Source organism: Scheffersomyces spartinae (assembly GCF_019049425.1).
Source record: "Scheffersomyces spartinae strain ARV_011 chromosome Unknown scaffold_37, whole genome shotgun sequence".
Classification (NCBI taxonomy): Eukaryota; Fungi; Ascomycota; class Pichiomycetes; order Serinales; family Debaryomycetaceae; genus Lizanozyma; species Lizanozyma spartinae.
In genome coordinates, this window is record NW_025065084.1 from 1 (window position 1) to 23224 (window position 23224).

The following is a 23224-nucleotide window of genomic DNA, read 5'->3' on the forward strand; positions in this document are numbered from 1 at the left end:
CCTGATGATTCAGTACCTGGAACAGTAGACCCTGAAGATTCAGTACCTGGAACAGTAGACCCTGAAGATTCAGTACCTGGAACAGTAGACCCTGAAGATTCAGTACCTGGGACAGTAGAACCTGATGATTCAGTACCTGGGATAGTTGTGCCAGATGATTCAGTACCTGGAACAGTTGTACCAGATGATTCAGTACCTGGAACAGTTGTGCCAGATGATTCAGTACCTGGAACAGTTGTACCAGATGATTCAGTACCTGGGACAGTAGACCCTGACGATTCAGTACCTGGGACAGTTGTGCCAGATGATTCAGTACCTGGGACAGTAGTACCAGATGATTCAGTACCTGGGATAGTTGTACCAGATGATTCAGTACCTGGAACAGTTGTGCCAGATGATTCAGTACCTGGGACAGTAGAACCTGAAGATTCAGTACCTGGAACAGTAGACCCTGACGATTCAGTACCTGGGACAGTTGTGCCAGATGATTCAGTACCTGGGACAGTTGTACCAGATGATTCAGTACCTGGGATAGTTGTACCAGATGATTCAGTACCTGGAACAGTTGTGCCAGATGATTCAGTACCTGGGACAGTAGAACCTGAGGATTCAGTTCCTGGAACAGTAGACCCTGAAGATTCAGTACCTGGAACAGTAGACCCTGAAGATTCAGTACCTGGGACAGTTGTACCAGATGATTCAGTACCTGGGATAGTTGTACCAGATGATTCAGTACCTGGTGTTGTTGTAGTAGAACATTGAGTAGTCTTACATCTTGACTTGGTCCAACAACAATTGTCACCACACTTGATGATAGTTACACAGTGGGTAGGCTTACACGTGGTGGTTTGTGTTGAAAAGGTAGTTTCAGAAGTAATGGTCACAGTACTTGGAATAGATGATTCTGGTGTAGTGCTGGATGATTCAGTGCCGGGAACAGTTGTACCAGATGATTCAGTACCTGGAACAGTAGAACCTGATGATTCAGTACCTGGAACAGTAGAACCTGATGATTCAGTACCTGGAACAGTAGAACCTGACGATTCAGTACCTGGGACAGTTGTGCCAGATGATTCAGTACCTGGGACAGTTGTGCCAGATGATTCAGTACCTGGAACAGTAGAACCTGATGATTCAGTACCTGGGACAGTAGAACCTGATGATTCAGTACCTGGAACAGTAGAACCTGAGGATTCAGTTCCTGGAACAGTAGACCCTGATGATTCAGTACCTGGAACAGTAGACCCTGAAGATTCAGTACCTGGGACAGTAGAACCTGATGATTCAGTACCTGGGTTAGTTGTGCCAGATGATTCAGTACCTGGAACAGTAGACCCTGAAGATTCAGTACCTGGAACAGTTGTGCCAGATGATTCAGTACCTGGAACAGTTGTGCCAGATGATTCAGTGCCGGGAACAGTTGTGCCAGATGATTCAGTACCTGGGATAGTTGTGCCAGATGATTCAGTACCTGGGACAGTTGTGTCAGATGATTCAGTACCTGGGAAAGTTGTGCCAGATGATTCAGTGCCGGGAACAGTTGTACCAGATGATTCAGTACCTGGGACAGTAGTACCAGATGATTCAGTACCTGGGATAGTTGTACCAGATGATTCAGTACCTGGAACAGTTGTGCCAGATGATTCAGTACCTGGGACAGTAGAACCTGAAGATTCAGTACCTGGAACAGTAGACCCTGACGATTCAGTACCTGGGACAGTTGTGCCAGATGATTCAGTACCTGGGACAGTTGTACCAGATGATTCAGTACCTGGGATAGTTGTACCAGATGATTCAGTGCCTGGAACAGTTGTGCCAGATGATTCAGTACCTGGGATAGTTGTGCCAGATGATTCAGTACCTGGAACAGTAGAACCTGAAGATTCAGTACCTGGGACAGTTGTGCCAGATGATTCAGTACCTGGAACAGTAGAACCTGAGGATTCAGTACCTGGAACAGTAGACCCTGAAGATTCAGTACCTGGGACAGTTGTACCAGATGATTCAGTACCTGGTGTTGTTGTAGTAGAACATTGAGTAGTCTTACATCTTGACCTGGTCCAACAACGCTTGTCACCACACTTGATGATAGTCACACAATGGGTAGGCTTACACGTGGTGGTTTGTGTTGAAAAGGTAGTTTCAGAAGTAATGGTCACAGTACTTGGAATAGATGATTCTGGTGTAGTGCTGGATGATTCAGTGCCGGGAACAGTTGTGCCAGATGATTCAGTACCTGGAACAGTAGAACCTGAAGATTCAGTGCCTGGAACAGTTGTGCCAGATGATTCAGTACCTGGGATAGTTGTGCCAGATGATTCAGTACCTGGAACAGTAGAACCTGAAGATTCAGTACCTGGGACAGTTGTGCCAGATGATTCAGTGCCGGGAACAGTTGTGCCAGATGATTCAGTACCTGGAACAGTAGACCCTGATGATTCAGTACCTGGAACAGTAGACCCTGAAGATTCAGTACCTGGGACAGTAGAACCTGATGATTCAGTACCTGGGATAGTAGAACCTGAGGATTCAGTTCCTGGAACAGTAGACCCTGAGGATTCAGTACCTGGAACAGTAGACCCTGAAGATTCAGTACCTGGGACAGTAGAACCTGATGATTCAGTACCTGGGATAGTTGTGCCAGATGATTCAGTACCTGGAACAGTAGACCCTGATGATTCAGTACCTGGAACAGTTGTGCCAGATGATTCAGTACCTGGAACAGTTGTGCCAGATGATTCAGTACCTGGGACAGTTGTGCCAGATGATTCAGTACCTGGGACAGTTGTGCCAGATGATTCAGTACCTGGGACAGTTGTGCCAGATGATTCAGTACCTGGGACAGTTGTGCCAGATGATTCAGTACCTGGGACAGTTGTGCCAGATGATTCAGTACCTGGGACAGTTGTGCCAGATGATTCAGTACCTGGGATAGTTGTACCAGATGATTCAGTACCTGGTGTTGTTGTAGTAGAACATTGAGTAGTCTTACATCTTGACCTGGTCCAACAACGCTTGTCACCACACTTGATGATAGTCACACAATGGGTAGGCTTACACGTGGTGGTTTGTGTTGAAAAGGTAGTTTCAGAAGTAATGGTCACAGTACTTGGAATAGATGATTCTGGTGTAGTGCTGGATGATTCAGTGCCGGGAACAGTTGTGCCAGATGATTCAGTACCTGGGACAGTTGTGCCAGATGATTCAGTACCTGGAACAGTAGAACCTGAAGATTCAGTACCTGGGACAGTTGTGCCAGATGATTCAGTACCTGGAACAGTAGAACCTGAGGATTCAGTTCCTGGAACAGTAGACCCTGAAGATTCAGTACCTGGAACAGTAGAACCTGAGGATTCAGTACCTGGGACAGTAGAGCCCGATGATTCGGAAGTCAGGGAATAAACTGTAGAGCTAGATGTTGAAATTGTTTCAGAAGTCTCGCTTGTTCCGGGAATACTAGTTATAGGCAGACAACTCTCACCTGTGCAAGGTGTAGTTGTTGGGGTGGTAGTAGGTGTGGTAATAGATGTAGATGTAGTTGTAGTATGAGAAGTTGGCCAGCAAGGAGTCCACCAATGATATGTTCTAGTACAACCTTTTGTGTAAGTTTTAGAATGACATTTTGTAGCAGGAACAATTGACTTGGTACAGCGTCCAAACCAATTACAACAGTTAACAGTTGCAGTGGTTGTTGCTTTAGTGGGTTGAGGGCTTGGGACAGAACGATCAGTTATTGGACAGTATGTAACATAAGTGGTAGGAAACCAAACATTCTTTGTCTCTGTAGTGACACATCTGGTACAAGGAAGAGTGGTCGTTGGACATGGCTTACCATTCAATTCAGTTACTTGTAACCAGGCAGTAACGTCAAAAGCCAATTCATCTCTCAAGAGTTTATCTTTATAATCTCTTTGGCAAACACCATAACTCTTCCACTTTTTGATGTAATATGAAGCAAGAAGAAAAGTTCTCTTTTCAATCGGAACCAATTCATCATTCAACTCTGAACTACCAACTGCTGCTGCTTGTGAGGCACCAGCAATTGCGGCTACGGATAAGACAGTCTCCAACTTCATTACAATAAGTAAAACAGTTGAGAAGCTAATCTTAAGGGGTATCAAGTCTATCAAAGGGAAAGATGTGGATTACAATAATTCTCTTTTATGTTGACAACCAGATTCTATCAGGTCTTTATATCTGTTGAATTTCCATGCATCGTAAGAGTCCAACAATCATCAGATTCACTCCCAATGTTTATTTCACTAATGATTTCAGAAGTACGCGAGACTGTAACCTTTTGCAACTGCAACATCAACCATCAAATCGGGTGCATAAGTGCTGCACAATTAAATAAACAATAAGCTGCACAATCTGCACAATAGACGACAAATACCTCTGCCCACTTAATGTAGGTCTTCCCCTAATTAACCGCATTTGCTCCTGCATATTTGTTCTCGCATAAATACAACATTTCGTTCAAGCAAGGGGTAGTTTATTTTGGATGCAACTTCATGCAAGGGCACAACCAAAAATTAAGCCCCTTTGCTTGAACAATCAATTTTCCTAGACGAAAGTTCGACGTAAGATTGCCTTCAAAATGATACAAACTATCTTAACACTGATTAGGGATATACTTATGGAAGCTTTGTTTGCCGTTAGGTGTGTACGTTTAGTCTTCATATGTCTTTGGTGGTCAGTTTTATCAATCCGAAGACTATAGTACAATGACCTTTTCTTTTTGTTTGTAGTAGTGTACATTTGAATAAGTGTGTGTTGTCCATTTAGATAACAATAATGCACGATTAATGTTAACTTCGATAGTAAATATCTGGTGATTTCAAGGTTAAGATATTTTCAGTAATTTTTGGTTTGGGACAACTTTTCAACTCCCACGAGTCGCCTAAACTCAAAGGGAAAGTCCGCCTGACAAGTTGGCCAAAACCAGATCAATCATTTTATGATACTTGTAATTTCATTTCCATTTGTGGCCTGCATTTCCAAATCCGGTCACCATTTTGTTACCGAGTTCTGTTTTGCAATAGCCCAATACATTTCAAAGTTTAGTAAATCATGCTTCATAACTTAAATTTCCAACGCTTACTTCCTTCTGACGAACAAGACTACGCTTGTAGCTTAGATAATTAGCCGTAAACTTGCTATTCAGATTTGGAAAGCATTAGAATGTCAAACCATAGGATTAGCGTGATGGAAAAGGGGTTGATAGTCCAACCGATACATTTTCAGTTATGACAAACAATTGACGAAGTACTTCAAAAAAAAGAAAAAAAAAGACAACAATTTGCTTGTGCATAGAAATCTAATCATGCTCCTAAAACCACTAAGTTACCGATCTGATGTTCATCATCTCTTCCACTCTTGGTCAAGGTTCAAAATTTCAGGTTATTGTTGTAATTTTGCAATTCATTTTTGATATTCCGCTTTGTTTGTTACAGTAGGCAAAAAGTTCAGTGGAAGTCAACTTTAGTGAAACTTTTAAAAGTGATTCAAAGACACGGTCATCAACTGAAACTCCTAAATTTCCCTCAATTACTTTAAAACAACTAACAATATTAGAAGGCTTAAGTTTCTGGCTTTCATACGGTTACACTTACTCCATAATTTCTTCTTGGTCTATTTTTGGGTTCACGAAGATTCAATACATTCTCTTCATTTTAACCTATTCGCCAGATTTCTAATGCCATTATTTTAAATTTGCCCCACTTTCTCTCACTGGTTCCCGATTCGTTTAGTATTTCGTTTCCGAAAGTTTCACAAGGATAACTCACCCCATTGTAAAGCAGCTTGTCAATCCAAAGTCCATTTTGTCCATTGGAGGATCCGATCGCAATGTATTCGGAATTGGAATAAATGATATTATCGTTGATGCCTGTGTACATGAAGGCTTTAAACCTACGACAGTATGAATGGTCACAATCTTCTACAGGTATGTGTTGGTTCTGAGGATGTTTATGGATATCATCTTCAATAGTAGTAATATCACTAGCAGTAGTAATATTAGTAGGCAGTTCAACGTCTCTCGAATCTTCTTCTGGTCTTGGATGTGTGGAATTCTTGGCCATTTCCTTTTCGCTTATTTCAATTGACTTTTCCAATGAGTGTGTCATGTGCTCAACATTCTCACATTTCCAAAGAAAGCACTCTCCATTACCATAGTAGCGCTTGTGATCCACTTGCTTTAGTGGTTCACTTAAGAAGCATCCAAATATGGAACGATGTTCATCCTGAACTACCATGACATATCCTTGAGGTCGTTTTTTCTCGTGTAATATCTGTGAGCCAACTGCTCGTGTAACTATAGACTCCGCAAACCCTTTTTCTGTTGTCCTAGTGCCCTTGAAGGGGTCATATTTTGGATCACAATTATGATAAAGCGTGTTCAATGAAACTCCATGTTGTTCCAAAGAATATACTAAAGACCATTCATCGTACAATTGCAATCTGGGAGGGAGCAAATTACGAATTTCCCCTGCCAAATCAGTATCAGTGATTCTATGTCTGGTAGATTTCCGATATCCTACTAAAGTCAAACGTGACAAAGGAGGTAAGCTTTCTCTACTAGAATTTGACCGGATACTGCGAGACGTCAGAATTTGTTTTTGGTCGCTTTCCTCTTCTCCCTGACGAAATATCCGACGGAGTATTGACATAATATAACGTGCAATAAAGTCTCAGTGATCCCTATATCCCTTTAAAGAGCTACTCGAATGCTTAGTATGGGGTTGTATACGGTGTTTACGCCATCAAATTATCCCTATGGTTTGCTTTCACCCCACATTTTTCACGTACTGCACAGTGAAAGACACCCGAACGTCAATGAAAAGGTAGTAATGGGAAAATAGGTTGAACTAAAGGTAAAAACAATAAAGATTTAGTATAATAGAACTTTTACATACGATATTATTCATTCAATAAGTATTGTTTCTTGCCAAGGCATTAAGAAATTCTACACCTATTCTAACGGAATCAACACATTTAACTCCGGTTTCTCTTTCAATCACTTTATCAGCTCCGCTAAGGCCGGCACAACCCAAAAGGATACAGTTGCATCCAGCATAGTCCAGTCTACTTAAAATCTCCTTTACGACGGGAACAATTGTATCTGTCAGCAGTGCCAAATCAAGAACGCTTATATTCAAGCCTAATGTTGGAAAGAACTTAGTGTGAGGGAATTCTGAAGTACCCAAAAAATTCTGAATTCCATCATCAAGTAATGGCTCCCATTCAGAAGTACTAGTAAGGATGAACAGTTTGAACGTTGGATTCAGTAAGCTGTATAAAAGTGTTGCCTGCATAATCCCAAGCACAGGCTTATCTGGTGTCAACTTTGAAAGTGAATATATTAATGGATGATCGCTATAGCAACAAACCAAAAACCCATCAACCTCATCGGCCAACTTCTTTGCCTTAATATCTTCTAAAACATATTTCTCTGATTCGATTGAAGTCTCGACTCCTGTGATTTCCTTCGGAGCACCTGCTGGTGCCGTATAGAATATCAACTCAGTCCCGGGGACCTTGGGGAGGATAGTCTCCAAGTTATCTGTAACACCCTTCGATGAGTTGGGATTAATGATAAGGAATTTGAACATTTGACGTGGTTAGTTCAGTTCAACAATAAAGTAGGCGTTAGATCAAAATCAGTCTATCAGTTCAAATATATAGTAACTTTGATCTTGATCTGTGGGCTTTAACAACTCAGATAAGAATCAATATATAGCCAATGAAACACGACTTTTCGGGTGAGAACAAAAATCCAAGGCTCCGTTAACAGGATATATTGATGTGATGCTCATCTCCACACATACACACGTAGACACATGGAGAGATCTCCAAAGCAACAACCATATTTTGATAATGAATTGACTTAATCATTAATAGTAGCAGTATTTTAAGTACAACCTTTCTATGCAAAGGTACAAGCGAAAGTACTTTGGTCGTGTACTTTTGTGAATCGGGTGTTCGGGTGTTTTCAACGAATTTGATCGATGGTTAAGAAAGATGCCGTTATCAAAGTTAAAACCTGTTTGAATACCTGTAAACATTTTACTTGCCATTGTATTCCTCTCACTTATCTCGTTCTTTGAAATATGCTGTTTGTGGCAATCATAGACAACGACAAAAACAAAATTTTATGGTGTAAGATGATCCTGTCCCTTGGATCAATATCGGACATGGTTAAGATGTCCATAACTTCCGAGTGGTTAACTTTAGAGGCGGTTAACGCGTCTAGAACTGGTTATGGACGGATTAAGTTCTCAAAGAGCTTCTTCCATACTTTTGAAGTGGATTTAGAGGAAGAATCAACAATTGAAGGGTATGACGAAGACGCGTATCATGTTCTTTTAAAATCAAAGCATCTCCTTACATTATTTCGAAATCCAGATTCATGGGAGTATGTGTGTCTTAGGACTAACATGTCTACTACGGCTCAGCCTGCGGCTCGGTTCAAGCTTTTGGTGGAAATCAAAACAAGCAATCTAATAGTGAAAAAGTACCAAACAAGCTATAACCCTACGGTTGCTACTCATGTAGATGTTGGAAAGGTGTATAATTCAGATTTAGAAAAACGACGTAAAAATTCACAGGGTATGTTTATAATACATTGTCTTGTTATGGAACTGAAAACATTGAAATCATTTCTTGATACTACAGCAAGTGGTGCAGAAGATTTCCGATTGAATGTCAAACCAGATAAGATTCAAATCACAGCATATATCAAGCATATAACGAGAGATAAAGAATATCTCAAACAACCCATGTCAGTTTCACTTGATATCCCATTGACTGAACTTGTTCAGACCAATCTCTTGGATTACAATCTCATGGTCAACTTCTTATTCCGGTTGAAAGAACTCAAGACTTTTAGTCATTTAATTAACTCCTTGAACACTCTCGATGCTGATTATGACGATTCCCTATTCAAGATTCTATTCCGCAATCCAGGTGAGCCCATACTTTTCCAAGCCACGCACAAAGAATCGATCTGGGTTCAATTTGTCTATTTAACCACATTCGATAAGGAGTCAGATTTGGAAGCCAAGGAACTTGGCTATTTGCCTACTAGCGCACCATTAAGCCCATTGCTATGCGATCTTCAACCGTTTACCTTGGCTTCTTCAAGGTCACTGAATGAGGTACTGCATCTAACAACAAACAAGCCAAAGTCTAATGCAACCTTTAATGGGTTGAAGAGGACTCATAAAATTCAAAAGACAAGCGACCATCGTATGTGTGTTGGTGGTGGCGGAGGAGGATTGTTCAGTCATAGTAACGAAATGGAGAACGAATCTGACGTTGATCGGATAACGCATGAAAGACAAACAACTCCAGATTGGGGAGGTGGTTATGAATCAATACCTTCAACAGAGAGCAATTTGAACATACCACCACCATCCTCGATGGATCATGAAGTGAATCTTCATAGTGAAGAAGAGTATGGACCCACTCAGAACACAAAACGACCAAAATCCATTTTTGATTGAAAATTAAATAAGGGATAAAAAATTGGCTAACAAAAGGTTTGAAAGCACCTCGTCAACGCACCATGCAAGTTCTTAGGTTACATAAACGACACTAAATCCTAAATTGGTTTTTGTGGTATTGGAGTACACTTCACATGCATGAAGACATGAAACCGGAGTAGTACAAAAAGCAAACGAACATTTGGTTTCAGAACTGACGCATGGTACTTCTAAAAGAGTATTCTTTACTCCTAATTGGATTTGAAACAGGGGTAGACATTTATGCACAGCTGAATTCGGTGATGATGCAATCAAACGTTCTAGAAAGACTTAAGTTAATGCATAAACTTGGCCAAATTTATCTGGAACACTAGAAGTTACATGAGGACTCCAAGGGAGATCCGACATGCTGTAAGATGTTGGGGGCAAGTTGAATGGAATTACGATTGAGTTTCTATTATTAATTTTGTTGTTTAAAGTTCCAGATCTGCTTTGGATGTGATAATTCTGTGGCCGAGGAACGAAAATTCCTAACTCGTAGCTAGAAATAGAAAACTGCTCGAATCCAAGATTAAGCAGCAGGAGCAGGTTTGATTTCTTAGGTATGATTGGAGATCCCCATCCCTGTTTGGATAAGTTATGAGAGGTTAGTAATAACCATCTCAATGATTTCCACTCATCTCCATTATCACAAAGAAATAATTTGACATGGGGTATTACTTCCTCTCTTCCCCCACATTGATGCTTTGCAGTAGAATCATTCCATTTGCACATATATGGTTTCAAAAGTCTAAAATGGTATCTGTTGATACAACTCAGTGAATAGTTGAAATGCACTGCTCTACCGGCTCCGTATCCCAGGTTATTATTGGCTATGTCGGATACAGTCGGAAACATGATATATGGGCTATAGTTGTGAGCCTTTTGATGTTCCTTGGCCCCAACCAAACCAGCAGCAATGTTAACATTGCTCAACTCGTCTTCGAACATGAGGGGACACAAGAGATGAGTGAATATGTTATATGGTTGGTTATTAATAGTCATAAAGGGGTATGCGATAGACGAGATTTCTGCTAGTATATGATACTTTGCCTTACCTTCTTGATGGGACAAAGTGCTAGCAGGAAGTAATAAACGGTTTCGCTTTAATATGTGATAGAGTTTTCCCAAGCCGTAGTTCTCTTTTGAATTGTTCATATCGTATGTTCCAGGAGCCGAAGCAAGCAATTCAACCTTTATAGACAGAAAGTCGAATTTAGAAAGTTCATTTACGAGGTCATTAAGTTTGGGTTGATTGTATCTTCGTAAATAATTTGCAAAGTCTCTTTGGAATCGTATGCCTTGATCAACTCTCGTTTCACCCAAAGGTAGTCTTTCTGATTTCCAAATCATTTGTGTTAAAGCTCCAAAATCAATTCTTGCAAGGTTACAAGTCATAATGACAATCTGACAAGTGTTATCTTCAAAGAAGTTGACCATGAGCTTTGTATGATGAGATCCAAATCTGGGAATATTCTTGGGTACGATGATATCAAAGTTAAAATGGGTCTTCATGATTGTGGACTCTTCTTCTGTCATGGCACAAGTGGTGATGAATGTAATTGGACGTTTGTTTTTAGAAAACTGTGGATGGAAATAACTCATAAAGAAATCATATTCAATGGAGAAATTAAACTGGTACAGTTGTATTAGATCTTTCCCTCCTACAAGTGATTCAATGGTAATCGTTCCGAAGTTAGCTTGACGTTCTTTAAGAGGATCATCATAACTAGGATTGTATAACAAATATACTCCATACGAATTTTCTTCTGATGCTGATTTCTTGCCTTCTGATATTCCATTGACTGGTTCATCGTCTTCACTATCAGACTCAATGACTATCACCTCAGGATGTGCCTTTGCATGTTCAATGGTCTCATCAGATACGACGGAAGCTTCTGGCTTGGCCTTTTTGGCCCAATGTGCCTGAGCAGCCACCAGTGCCAACGAACGCTTAGGTGGCATTGCAGACGTGTTAGTACTTGGTGGAGGGTTTAGTTGACCTCATCTTCATTACCCCAGATTTAGTTCCCCTACCAGTGAATACACTTTGGTAAAGACACGGCATCTACTACTTGAATCGGTTTTTCTTATTGTTAGAATTTAGAGTATATACCTCCTTATCAATAAGAAGAAATGATTACTTAAGTAGTTGTAATAAAGGCTCTTCATTAAGATGCTCTATACTTGAATGGTGGCCTTATGTGAACATACTCATTTTCCTTTAGAAGAATCGTATGTTCATTGCACCTTTACTTGTAAGACAAGTGAAAATGACGTCTTTTGTAATCAAACAATAGCTCAGGTCTGAATGTATCCGTTGTTATTAGTGATATACCATGAAAATAGCACATAGTTGTACTTATCTTACAAGTGATTCATCATGTTATTGAATGTTCATGAAGGGTTACGTGACCTGTGTTTTAGTTGCTAAATTACTGATTTCTACGAATACTAGGCATTAGTATACGGTACCATGTTCACCCAACAAACTAAGTCTGTTGAATAATATTAACATAGCTAAGTTCTAGTACTTCTCTCTGATGTATCACTTTCTGATGTATCACTATAAGGTATCTCCCTAGGATGCCACTTTCTAATACATTTGGATGCAGCTAGCTGTGATTCTGGTGTTAGGGTGTACCTTTTATGGATCTTCTGAATTTGGACACCATAGAGGCGCAGGTTTAAGGAGTAAGTATGCATATTACTTAGCAAAGAACATCAATCCACACAAACAAACAAGTATCCGTCATTTAAGGACACCAATTAGGTAAGTACGGTTTCTTTTAAAGTCGGAATGTACGCTTAAAAGTATTACACAATTGAAGAATCAAGTTAATTCAGAATATATAGAGGAGGTTCACATGTCCGGAATTTAGAAGGATTGAACACTAATCCTGTTAATTGACTTGCTAATTACTTAGATCGATAATGATCCAATTGAACTATCTGAGTGGAGAAATTGTGTCTTCTCCTGCTGTATTGTTGAAAGGCCACACCACAGTAATCAACAATGGTGTAGTTGTTGTGGCCAATAACAATAATGAAGTTTTCCCTCCACAATATTATGAAATCAATAACGGTTGTTTTAGAGCCATAGCTCACGTATCCCCTGGACTGAACCATTTGACTGTTCAAGCATTGGCAAATTCAAGCATCGACAAAAGAGGTAAAGTGTGTGGACAGTTCCAAGTGGTAGATTCCACTAGAATAGACATTACTTATAACGAGCTTGTTAATAATAAACCAATTCATTTATGTGTTGTGGTTGGTTGTGATTCCGATGGATCTTACGATATGCCTCTTTATAAGAGTGCAAGAGGAGAAGTTCCCAATTTAGATACAGCTATACAAAGATTAAAAGTTGCTGGACGAATGATGCAAGCATACACTCAGGAAGAAATGAGAATGACTGGGTTCAGTAACCGATGCTTTAGATTTATCGAAGAGCTGACCAACGACATGAGGAACTTCGGTTATTCGGGTCAATGTAAGGTTCCTCACAAAGAAGTTAAAATCCATGTTTTAAGATCTCCACGTACAAGAGCAGAACTTCGTGATCTTAATTATGCTCAACAATATAAGGAAGCTAAAGAGAATGGTTATTTGTTTTCACATGCCATTGACTTGGTTGAAAAAAGTGATTTCTATGACTTTTATAAACAAAACAACATTCGAATTCAAGCTGCGTGTATGTTCATGGGTGGTCATTGGGATAAAAAACATCAAGTGATTGTTGATCATGCTGCTTTAGGGGGTGGTCGAGGCAATGTCAAAATGGCAATTTTTGGATCCCAAGGCATTCATTCATTTCCCATTGATTGGCCTACTGTTACACCTGCTTTGTTAGACGATACCGAATTATCTACGAATGAAGTTGCAAATGATTCTAACCAATGTGGAACAAGTTGGGAATGTTTTAACATTTCCTTTGGTGCCTTTTTACATGAAATAGGTCATCTGTTGGGTTGTCCACATCAAATTGATGGGGTTATGTTACGAGATTATGTGTGGATCAATAGAAATTTCATGACCAGAGAGTCAAAGTGTTTAAGAGAGCATACTGGTGGTTGTGTTGTTAGCCCTACAAATTCTTGGGAAAAAGAATGTCACTGGAATAGATTAGACTTGGTAAGATTCTTCTATCATGATGCATTTGGTTTACCTATTGATAATTTCCCAAAGATTAGTGAAACTTATATGAGAAGTCCACAAAATGAAGCACCAGCACCATCCATTTATAGGAGTCCTGAGGGGGTGTTTATTAAGGGGAACGAAAATATATATATGATTGAACTTATAGTTGAAGATTTGGCTAGATATTCTACTCAATTCTTTCCTCAATCTTACGGTGGAAAAGGGTTTCCAACAATTGTCAAATTGGATTACAATACTTGCTACAAGGATCTTAAAGAAAGAGGAAATAAATGCCACGAAAACTTCGATGTGAGAGTTCTTTCATTTAATGGGGATGTTTTCACCAAGAATTTCAAATCATTCAACGAAGATATCCGTAAATCTACTATTATTAGTGATTTTGGATTGGGTAGAGGTCCAATCACAGGATACAAGAGTGGATGTTCTGGTAGTGAAGGTAACTCCATGCTGGAGATTGAATTTGATCTTCGTAGGGTATTCAAGGTCAGAGTATACCATGGAATGGCTTTAGATGGGATCAAATTCTACCTCAATAGTACCATCCAACCTACTCAAGGTGGTGGTGGTGCAATGCCATCATCACCACATTCTCATGGCAGGTTCCGTCAAAAAATCTTAGACAAAATCGGAGTACCTAGTCCTAGTTCAAGTACCATGGTTCACGGTGGTGGTGGAGGTAGTTGTGGACCCACAGAAGTTTTTATTGGGAAGGAGACAGGATCATACAGTGATTTCGAATTAGGTGCTGGTGAAAAAGTTCATCACTTCAATTTACGCAGTGGGAAATGGATCGATGGTATTCAAATTGTCACCGACAAGGGAAGAGTATCCCCTTGGTATGGTAAGGAAGAAGGAGGTCATGGAAGTGTGTTGGAGACTCCAACTGAGGAATATACTATTGTTGGAATGTATGGATATGTTGGATCATGGATGGATGGACTTGGTGTTATATATGCCAAAGTTTAATCTATTACTCTTTCCAAAATCTTTTCCTTTGCCTGATTATATTCTACAGGAAACTTCTCCACTACTCCCAACTTATGTCTGAACATAGATGACTTGCCATGTTTCAATTCGTGAACTCGTTGTTCCAATAACTTCAAGTCGTTTCTAATTTGATTAACAACACTAAGGGAATTATCATTAGTTGGCTTGAAGTATTTTTTATACTGTTGTTGTAAAGTTTCTAGTCGTTCAATAAGCTGAAGCTTTTTAGATACTAATTCTTGATTCTTGGAGTTCAATTGACCACTGATCTGAGCTTCAAGTGCGAGCGACTTGTCTAATTCCACAGATTCTAACGTTGCTGTTAGTGTTTCAGCCAAGTACCGACCTTGGTAATGATGTGACGCATGTTGTAGTAACCCCACATCATTGTCACTCAGTGTACTGTAGTCATAATCCGAATCATCACCGTTTTCACTATTGGCATCATCAACATTGACATCACCACTAGTGTCCCCATGGTCTTCTTGTGTGTCGTGGTCGACAGTGCCAGCACCGTCTACGGCATTTGTTGTCTTCGACATTACGAACTAAGTTGAAGAGGAGTGTAACAAGTGCAGTGCCCAAGAACCAAGACTCACTTAATTAGTTGAAATTTCGGCAACACACGACCATATACGCTTACACATTGGTGACTGGTTTATGACTATAAAAGTCACTAATACGAAGCAATAAATGTACATGGAGAGGACAATATAAGTACCTTGAGGAATGGAAATATACATCCAACAAAACTACAAAGAGTTGTTTTGATTCACAAATGTATTTACTGTTGAATCCTAGACTTAAATTAGGTATTACTGCTTTACGACAGATAAAATGACCGTTTAAAAGCCAATTGTATCCAATGTCATCACTTAGAGCATTATACTCAGTTACTACTGTTGTTAGTATTCTATTTGGACCGTAAGTACTGTCTTACCTTACTTATGGTTGGACTTTGAAGTCAAGGCTTATATGCACACCACAATTGAATTTATGTCAACCTTGAGAATCAACTTAGCACAGTATCAACTTATATGCCACCTGTTTTCTCTGTTGATTCGATTGCCTTACGTCCGAAGACCCAATGTCGTCGTTTCAGCTTCTGAATGCCGAGGTTCTATCGCGATTGAAGCCCTTTGGCATTCTGTTTGAGAAGTCACTCACGGACTTGATCCGTGGTATGAGAACATACTCCAAAGAGTCACCCGAACAATTGATGGTATTCTTAGAGAATGCCATAGTTGAATGCAAGAATGAGTTGGCCACCACTGATTTGGAAACCAAGGCCATGGCGGTATTGAAATTGGCGTATTTGGAAATGTATGGGTTTGATATGAGTTGGTGTAATTTCCAAGTCTTGGAAGTTATGCTGTCATCTAAATTCCAACAGAAACGTATAGGTTATCTTGGAGCCATTCAACTGTTTAGAAATGAACAGGATTTGTTGATTTTGGCCACCAATCAATTTAAAAAGGATTTGAACTCTCATAATCATGTGGAAGTTGGGTTGGCATTATCAGGTATTGCCACTATAGTTACCCCCAATTTGGCTAAGGATATTTATGATGATGTGGTAATGAAATTAAATCATTCTAAACCGTATATCCGTAAAAAGGCTATTTTGGCCCTCTACAAAGTGTTTTTACAATATCCTGATAGTTTACGTATGAGTCTCCAACGGATCATTGATAAATTGGATGATAATGAGACTTCAGTAGTAAATGCTGCTATTAATGTTGTATGTGAAATCTCCAAAAAGAACCCCAAGATCTTCGTGGCGTATTTGCCCAAATTCTTTCTGATTCTTGAAGATACAAAGAATAATTGGTTAATCATTAGAATCCTTAAATTATTCCAAAGTCTTTCTAAAGTAGAAACAAGAATGAGAAGAAAAATCTTACCTGCAATTGTTGATATGATGATGTCTACCAAGGCTTCATCTTTGATCTATGAATGCATTAATTGCATTGTTAGTGGGGGCATGCTTACAGGTGAATCATCAAAGGATAAAGATATTGCCAGGAAATGTATAGAAAAGATTATAAACTTTTTCCAAAATGGTGATAATAATTTGAAATTTGTTGGTCTTTTGGCATTGATTAATATCTTGAAGTTGTATCCCCAATTCATTAGATCCATTCCTGAAGTTTCTCCAATAGTCTTGGATTGCTTGACAGATAGAGACTCAATTATCCAGAGCAAAGCTTTGGAAATAGCCCAATATCTCATTAATGAAGATAACATTAATGAAGTGTTCAAAGTCCTTTTGATACAATTGATCCCCCTGGATGATAGACTAATTGTACCAGATAAGTTGAAAGTAGACATCATCACTAAGATCATCGATACGGCTTCACAAGATAATTATTCCAATATCCCAAATTTTAAGTGGTATATTGCAGTATTACAGAATGCATTGAAATTGACGGTTTTATCGGGCAATTATGCTTCAAGATCTGCTGCCATTACTATTGCTAAAGCTTTTGGGAAGGAATTCACTTCTCTTGCTACAAAGGTGCCTTCCATTCGGCGTCCTTTAGCAACACTTTTGTTGGAATTAGCTGAAGATCCCAATGTCATTGATGGTGCACCTTTGTTGTTGAAAGATGTCTATTGGATCTTGGGAGAGTATGTCAACGAACTTGGAGGTGTCGATGACGATGACGATGAACAGGATGATCAAGATGAAGAAGAAGAAAATAATATTAATATTATTGCCTTGGGAAAGAAGATCAAGTTGTTCAATACGTTAATCAACAAAGAAATTGATACTAAGTTGGATAATGGAGTTAATGCCCAGTTCCCTATTTCAGCGAAGTTGGCAGCCTTGCCCAACCATGGAGTCATTTGCGTAGTGATCCAATCTCTTGTCAAGATATATCTGTCAATTGTGAGAGACTACATGTTGATATATGGTAAAGGTAACAAACTTCCAACCACCCAGCTTAATGAGTTGCAATACTTTTTGTTCAAGTTGATTGGCTTCCTAGGCAATTGGGAAAACCATCGAAATTATGAGGTTCAAGAACGGGTTATATCCTGGTTGGAATTTCTTCGTCTCTGTTTGGAAGCCATGAATGAAGGTGATGATTCTATTTTACAGAAACTTGAACAGGAGGAAATTGAGTATTACAAGACGTTGAGGATAGGCGACAAAAAGAAAGCAAATGAAGGCGAAGACGAAGAAGAAGGAGAAGAAGAAGAAGATGATGAAGAACAAGAAGAAGATGATGAACAAGAAGTCGATTCTTCTGTTGATCCTGACTATGAACAATTTTCAAGTTCTTCTGACGAAGACTCCATCGAAGAGACTATTAAGCCTCAGATCCCAGTAGAAGACTTATTGGAGTTGGAAGAAGAAGAGAAAGAACTTGAAAAGAACCCATTTTCAAGTCAGATTAATGATATTGTTGAAGACTCAAATATGGAGAAACCACTTCCTGTATTATTAGGTTTGGTATTACCTTCTTTCTTCAATCTGTATACATTAAAACCCGTTGCAAGAAATGCCCAACTTCATATTAAGGTTCCTGAAGCTTTAGACCTTGATGTACCAATTAACGACTTACCAGTGGTTGATTTAGCACTTGATGAAGTTTCCAGTGCGTACAATTTATTTGATAGCAATAGAGAAGACTCAGATAGTTTATCTGAAGAAGAGACAGCTGCTGCCACTGAGAACAGTGAGATCATGAGAAAGGAAAGGATGCAGAGATTAAAAGAAGATCCTTACTATATTGATACCACTGCATCTAAGAGCAGGGTCAATAAGAGTAAGAGTAAACTGGTGGAAGCTGCTACTAGTGCATTAGTTACATCTCCCAAGACATCAACATCTCCAGGACTTGATGAACAAACACTCGATTTGACAAACAAGAAGCCCAAGAAGTCAAAGAAAATAAAGAAGGAAAAGGTCCTTGTGCTTACAGAAGAAACAGTAGACAATGGTGGAGGAGATGAAGATAGAATTAATGAAAGGTTATCACCTATGGAAAAGAAGAAGAAGAAGAAAAACATTTTCCTTATTGACTCTTCCACTTTAGAGAATTTTGATCTAAATGCACCGGAGTCGAATGAAGAAAAAAGTGGTGTTGAATACGAAGTTAATTTAGAAGAAATAAGACAGAGATTGGAGAAGCAAGCATTAGAAAAGGCCGAAAAGACCAAAGTTAAAAAGTCAAAGACAAAGACTACAAAGAGTGATGGTGATAAACAAAAGAAGGCGAAGAAGAAGAAGGCTTCTATTATTGAATAAAAGCGTACTATCTATTCATCTAATCGTTTGAGTGTGCCAATGGGGTTGTTTCATCGATGATTTCAATACTTTCAACATCACTTTTAACCGAAGACACATCAATATCAACAAACCCAGAATCATTTCCATCAACCAATGGAGTCTTAGAAGGAGAAGTTAATCTCTTCTTGTTTGCCGTCCATATGGGTGAAGTTGAATAACCCAATTTTTCATAGGTCGATTGCATTTTCAGTCTAATCGAAGTACAATACTTATCAACGTCTTCTTTTGATTCCAATTGTGTTGAGGGTTGAGGAGCTAAAACATCAATGACGATTTCACCTGTGTTGAACACTTTATTCTTAGCATTGAAGATATTTGAAGTATTTGAAACAACTAATGGAACAACGGGGATCTTACCTTGTTGGGCCAAATGGAAAGCACCTTTTTTAAAGGGTAATAGTTCCAACTTTTCAGAACCTGATCTTGTACCTTCAGCAAAAATATAAATAGCTCTATTACGAGATTTCATATTTTGTAAGGCTTTATCAAGCACAGCCTTAGCCTTATCGCCTCTTGCTCTATCAAGGAAGAAAGTTCCTGAAGCCAACATAAACCAACCTAAGAAGGGAACATATTTTAATACAGATTTGGCAGTAACTGTAGTTCCAACACCAAACACACGACCAAGTATTAAGATATCTAAAGCTGATTGATGATTGGAAATGAAAATAGCAGGCCTTTCATCTAAACGATGACCATTCTTAACCACTACTTTGATTTGCATTATCTTAGAGAATGTATAATAGAAGGCTCTAGCAACAACATATTGAGCATATTCTTCTTTCCCAATAAGTTTAAGCAAAATTGATGATATAACTCCAAAGAGTCCGCATCCTGCAAGAATGGTACCAAAGAGTACGGATTTGGCGTAGAACTTAAGTACCTGAAGAAAGCCAGCCATTAAGGGAGATACTCTAAAGTTTTATAACTATATTTGAATGGACCCTTCCCAATCTATTTCATTGACTTTATGGTTAACTTTTAGTTTGGTATGTTGGACACCCTGCATATAACGAAGATGTAAAATTTTGGGTTCAACATATCCCGAGGATCATCACGTTATCACGTGACCAACATCACATGATGGTGTTTATTGGGCGACTGGAATTAATCATGATTACCCCCTAACGATATTATGATCTCAGCCTTTAATTGAGGCGGGTCGTGGGGATGAAATCGGGGCAAGTTTTTATCCTTTTTACGGCGGAAATTAACACAACAAACACAACACAACCCGAATGAATAATGACATCATAGAATGTGACGTGAACCATTTTGGTTAACGTATGACAGCAGCAGCAGGAGTAAAGGAAGTAGGTAGTAGGTAATGTATACATAGCCATAAATTTTGATGTGACTCTATGAAAGCTGTGATCCAGTTTGCATATTATCAGTGGGTCCTTTTATGGAAGTAATGTGTGGGTTCTAGAAGCCTATGGGGGGGGATAACTATTATAGTGAAAGCAATGACATAACTATTAAACATTAATAGGGCACATGGAGTATACTACTGGCACCATATTAGAGTTGTAGTAATAACATAATACTATGACATACAATGCCTTACTACCATGTGTTATGTTATGTTATTACTATACTGTAATAGTCCTGTACTGTGGTAGAACCATGATTCTATTATTATTCTCGTGACTCACCTCTTTGCCTCCCCAATTCAATCATATTACCCCGCGCTACCAAACAACCCACGGTTTTTAATCTACGTCACAAAAACAAAACATATATAAAAGGTATCAAAACACCAGTTTCCTTCTCCCACCCCTTACTAATTTCTCTCATCTACCAGTTCTCCTAACTGTATACTGCTGTGATATACACAACTAGATTATTGTTACTAGAGGCATTTTGGAACCTCCAATACTGCTCTCTCATTGGATCAATTGATTACTCTTATCTATTCCTTCCTCCTACGCCGTCCACTCATACAAACAAATATGCTTGCCACAACCTTCATTCTGTCATGGTTCAAGCCTAAACAAAGAGATGCCGCTTCAGTACAACAAGCCACCGGTGGTACTATGCGGTCTACCAGTGATACGTCATTTGTATCTTGCGCCATCAACAATAAGTTGGTTAACGTTACTATGGCTGAAGAAGATTCAGACTTGGTGGCCATTGATTGTCAGCCTTTGACTTATGCTGAAGTTGCCTCCTTAGCTCCACCTTCCAAATCAAAGCCCTTATCTAAAAATGGAGCAGCGGCAGCTGCTGCCGCTGCCATTCCTGTGTCCGAAGATAAGGAGGAACAATATGGTGCTGGCACCACTGTTGGAGTACCGCTTACTAGTGAATACGATTTGACTAAAAGCGGTTACCATTACAAGAAGAGTCTGATGGAAAAGAAGAAACAACATGCATTTGTTGAGAATAAAAAGAAAAAGCATAAGAAGAATCCCAAAAAGATCAAGAGCTAAATTATAAGCCCAACTTGATTATCATTACTACCACTATTATTATTCTTATTATTCTTATACTTATTATTATTATATTACTCCTTAAGTAGATCAGGTATTTATCTTATTCAATCGTTCTAATTAACTTGCTATTTGTATGTAATTTGTTTAGTATTGCTGAGCCTTATCTTATCTTATCGACCGGGACTCGGAGAGCGACACAAAACCGGTCATGTGTGCCCCACATTTTCGGCTGTTACGGTGGGGATCGGGTCTAGGGGTCAACCGGAAAGGACCATACTGAATGTTGGAAGGAGTACATTTGAATGACATGTCATGAAATGAGTATTGTTGTTGTTGACTTGAGGTGAGTTAAGTGAGGGCACATGGTTACAATGTTCTGTGATTGGCCAATGGTGGAATGGACTATAATAATTGGTTGGCTCCATAGTAAAAAACAACCGGTATCGCGGAAATCATTTATTAATACATAAGTGGACGGTATGTTGAGCATTGCTGTGCTAATCACTAGAACATCAGTTTATTACGAACAAAGCGGAGCTAAGGTAGATAAAACAAAGTTTGATCAAGTCAATTGAATACGCTGATTTAACTGAGCCAATGAATGAACGAGCTAGTCGAGTGTGCTGTGTTGTTTGCGTGTCATTTATTGTTTCATGGGTGCCGACTGATGTCTCGTTTAAGGTTCACGTCTCCTTATTGTTTTAGTTTTTGACTCACATGGTTTACAATGAATAAGGTTGTATAACTCCCCTTATTATTATTAGCTCTCCATTTCTGAAACTGACTTACGTGACAACACTGAAGCACAGATCAAACAGCGTACCACTGGTTTGTTTAACTACTACTGTAACTATTGCTGGTTTGCTATAACTGCTACTGCTTGGTGTAACTACTATTGCTTTCTGTACCACTAGTAGTAGAAAACTAATCACACTAACATATCAGTAGTGATAATGGGTTTTCTTTAACTTGTAACTATATTAGTAGAGATTAGGTGGTTACAGTTTTCTTAATGAAGGTACTTAAATAAAAAATAAGATTGGTAAGCGAAGTCGAGTATATAGCTGATATTCACACGACCTCCAATCCCATAGAGATCTCTTAATAAAGCTGCAAACAAATTCTCATTGATTCTGCTTTGGTAGTTATTACTGCAATTTTTGATAAAAGAAGCTGATAGTTATAAATAAATACACTCTGCATCATTGCTTTTGCAACAAAGATGCAGGAGACAAAATGCAACCCATTGGATTAATCCTTAGATATAACGCATACGAATCCTTCTTTGAATTCCTGGATAGAATACTTAGCAAAAATCAAAGCGGCAAAAAATGACAATATCTCAAGAATAGCTGATAACCATGGATGTGATTTTATATGGAGAACGGAATTAGACCCAAAATCTAATCCAGTTAATACAAAGAAAATAACAAGACCTGCACCCAGCAGGTACCTTTTACCATGATGTAACGCCTCCTCTGATGGACTCAATAATAACCAGCCACAATAGAAAATACAGAACGTAGAGACACCAAATAACCAATTAGTGATTATCAATGATACCCTTTCTGATACTTGGATACTACCCTCGGGCCACATTTTGTTTTTTTTCATGAAATAAACTATTACAATAATAAGTAAATTTATAAGGATAATATCCTTAAGACTTGTCAGCATGTTAAGAAAAAATTTAATATCTTTCAATGATAAAGTTTTAATGCTATCTATAATCGTTAACGCGAGTGTTGGAAATACCCAAGTACTGCCATTCTGAGTTAGTATGTACCATAGAGCACCCAAACATAATACAGTCAATGCTG

General features: G+C 38.9%; 10 protein-coding genes across 10 annotated transcripts; 4 read left to right on the plus strand and 6 right to left on the minus strand.

Moving 5' to 3' along the window:
* Nucleotides 1–16: 16 nt before the first annotated feature.
* On the minus strand, nucleotides 17–4076 carry KQ657_003611 (beta strand repeat-containing protein; the record flags this gene model as incomplete). Its single annotated transcript, XM_043194314.1, has 1 exon — nucleotides 17–4076. A coding segment is annotated over one exon (4060 nt), but the record flags the coding sequence as incomplete, so codon positions are not given.
* Nucleotides 4077–5672: 1596 nt separating this feature from the next.
* OXR1 (Oxr1p) lies at nucleotides 5673–6668 on the minus strand (the record flags this gene model as incomplete). Its single annotated transcript, XM_043194315.1, has 1 exon — nucleotides 5673–6668. One exon carries the CDS (start codon nucleotides 6666–6668, stop codon nucleotides 5673–5675), a length of 996 nt encoding a protein of 331 aa, XP_043046829.1.
* A 258-nt stretch (nucleotides 6669–6926) lies between these two features.
* DCG1 (Dcg1p) lies at nucleotides 6927–7610 on the minus strand (the record flags this gene model as incomplete). The annotated part of the gene is made up of 1 exon (XM_043194316.1): nucleotides 6927–7610. The coding sequence occupies one exon, from the start codon at nucleotides 7608–7610 to the stop codon at nucleotides 6927–6929; it is 684 nt and encodes a 227-aa protein (XP_043046830.1).
* A 591-nt stretch (nucleotides 7611–8201) lies between these two features.
* DDC1 (Ddc1p) lies at nucleotides 8202–9503 on the plus strand (the record flags this gene model as incomplete). Its single annotated transcript, XM_043194317.1, has 1 exon — nucleotides 8202–9503. One exon carries the CDS (start codon nucleotides 8202–8204, stop codon nucleotides 9501–9503), a length of 1302 nt encoding a protein of 433 aa, XP_043046831.1.
* A 309-nt stretch (nucleotides 9504–9812) lies between these two features.
* Nucleotides 9813–11486, minus strand: KQ657_003615 (uncharacterized protein; the record flags this gene model as incomplete). Its single annotated transcript, XM_043194318.1, has 1 exon — nucleotides 9813–11486. The coding sequence occupies one exon, from the start codon at nucleotides 11484–11486 to the stop codon at nucleotides 9813–9815; it is 1674 nt and encodes a 557-aa protein (XP_043046832.1).
* A 969-nt stretch (nucleotides 11487–12455) lies between these two features.
* Nucleotides 12456–14648, plus strand: KQ657_003616 (putative metalloendopeptidase; the record flags this gene model as incomplete). Its single annotated transcript, XM_043194319.1, has 1 exon — nucleotides 12456–14648. One exon carries the CDS (start codon nucleotides 12456–12458, stop codon nucleotides 14646–14648), a length of 2193 nt encoding a protein of 730 aa, XP_043046833.1.
* A 4-nt stretch (nucleotides 14649–14652) lies between these two features.
* KQ657_003617 (uncharacterized protein) lies at nucleotides 14653–15211 on the minus strand (the record flags this gene model as incomplete). Its single annotated transcript, XM_043194320.1, has 2 exons — nucleotides 14653–14674; nucleotides 14733–15211. 2 exons carry the CDS (start codon nucleotides 15209–15211, stop codon nucleotides 14653–14655), a joined length of 501 nt encoding a protein of 166 aa, XP_043046834.1.
* Nucleotides 15212–15756: 545 nt separating this feature from the next.
* On the plus strand, nucleotides 15757–18927 carry APL5 (Apl5p; the record flags this gene model as incomplete). Its single annotated transcript, XM_043194321.1, has 1 exon — nucleotides 15757–18927. One exon carries the CDS (start codon nucleotides 15757–15759, stop codon nucleotides 18925–18927), a length of 3171 nt encoding a protein of 1056 aa, XP_043046835.1.
* A 19-nt stretch (nucleotides 18928–18946) lies between these two features.
* On the minus strand, nucleotides 18947–19870 carry SLC1 (1-acylglycerol-3-phosphate O-acyltransferase; the record flags this gene model as incomplete). Its single annotated transcript, XM_043194322.1, has 1 exon — nucleotides 18947–19870. One exon carries the CDS (start codon nucleotides 19868–19870, stop codon nucleotides 18947–18949), a length of 924 nt encoding a protein of 307 aa, XP_043046836.1.
* Nucleotides 19871–20921: 1051 nt separating this feature from the next.
* Nucleotides 20922–21401, plus strand: KQ657_003620 (uncharacterized protein; the record flags this gene model as incomplete). The annotated part of the gene is made up of 1 exon (XM_043194323.1): nucleotides 20922–21401. One exon carries the CDS (start codon nucleotides 20922–20924, stop codon nucleotides 21399–21401), a length of 480 nt encoding a protein of 159 aa, XP_043046837.1.
* Nucleotides 21402–23224: the final 1823 nt, after the last annotated feature.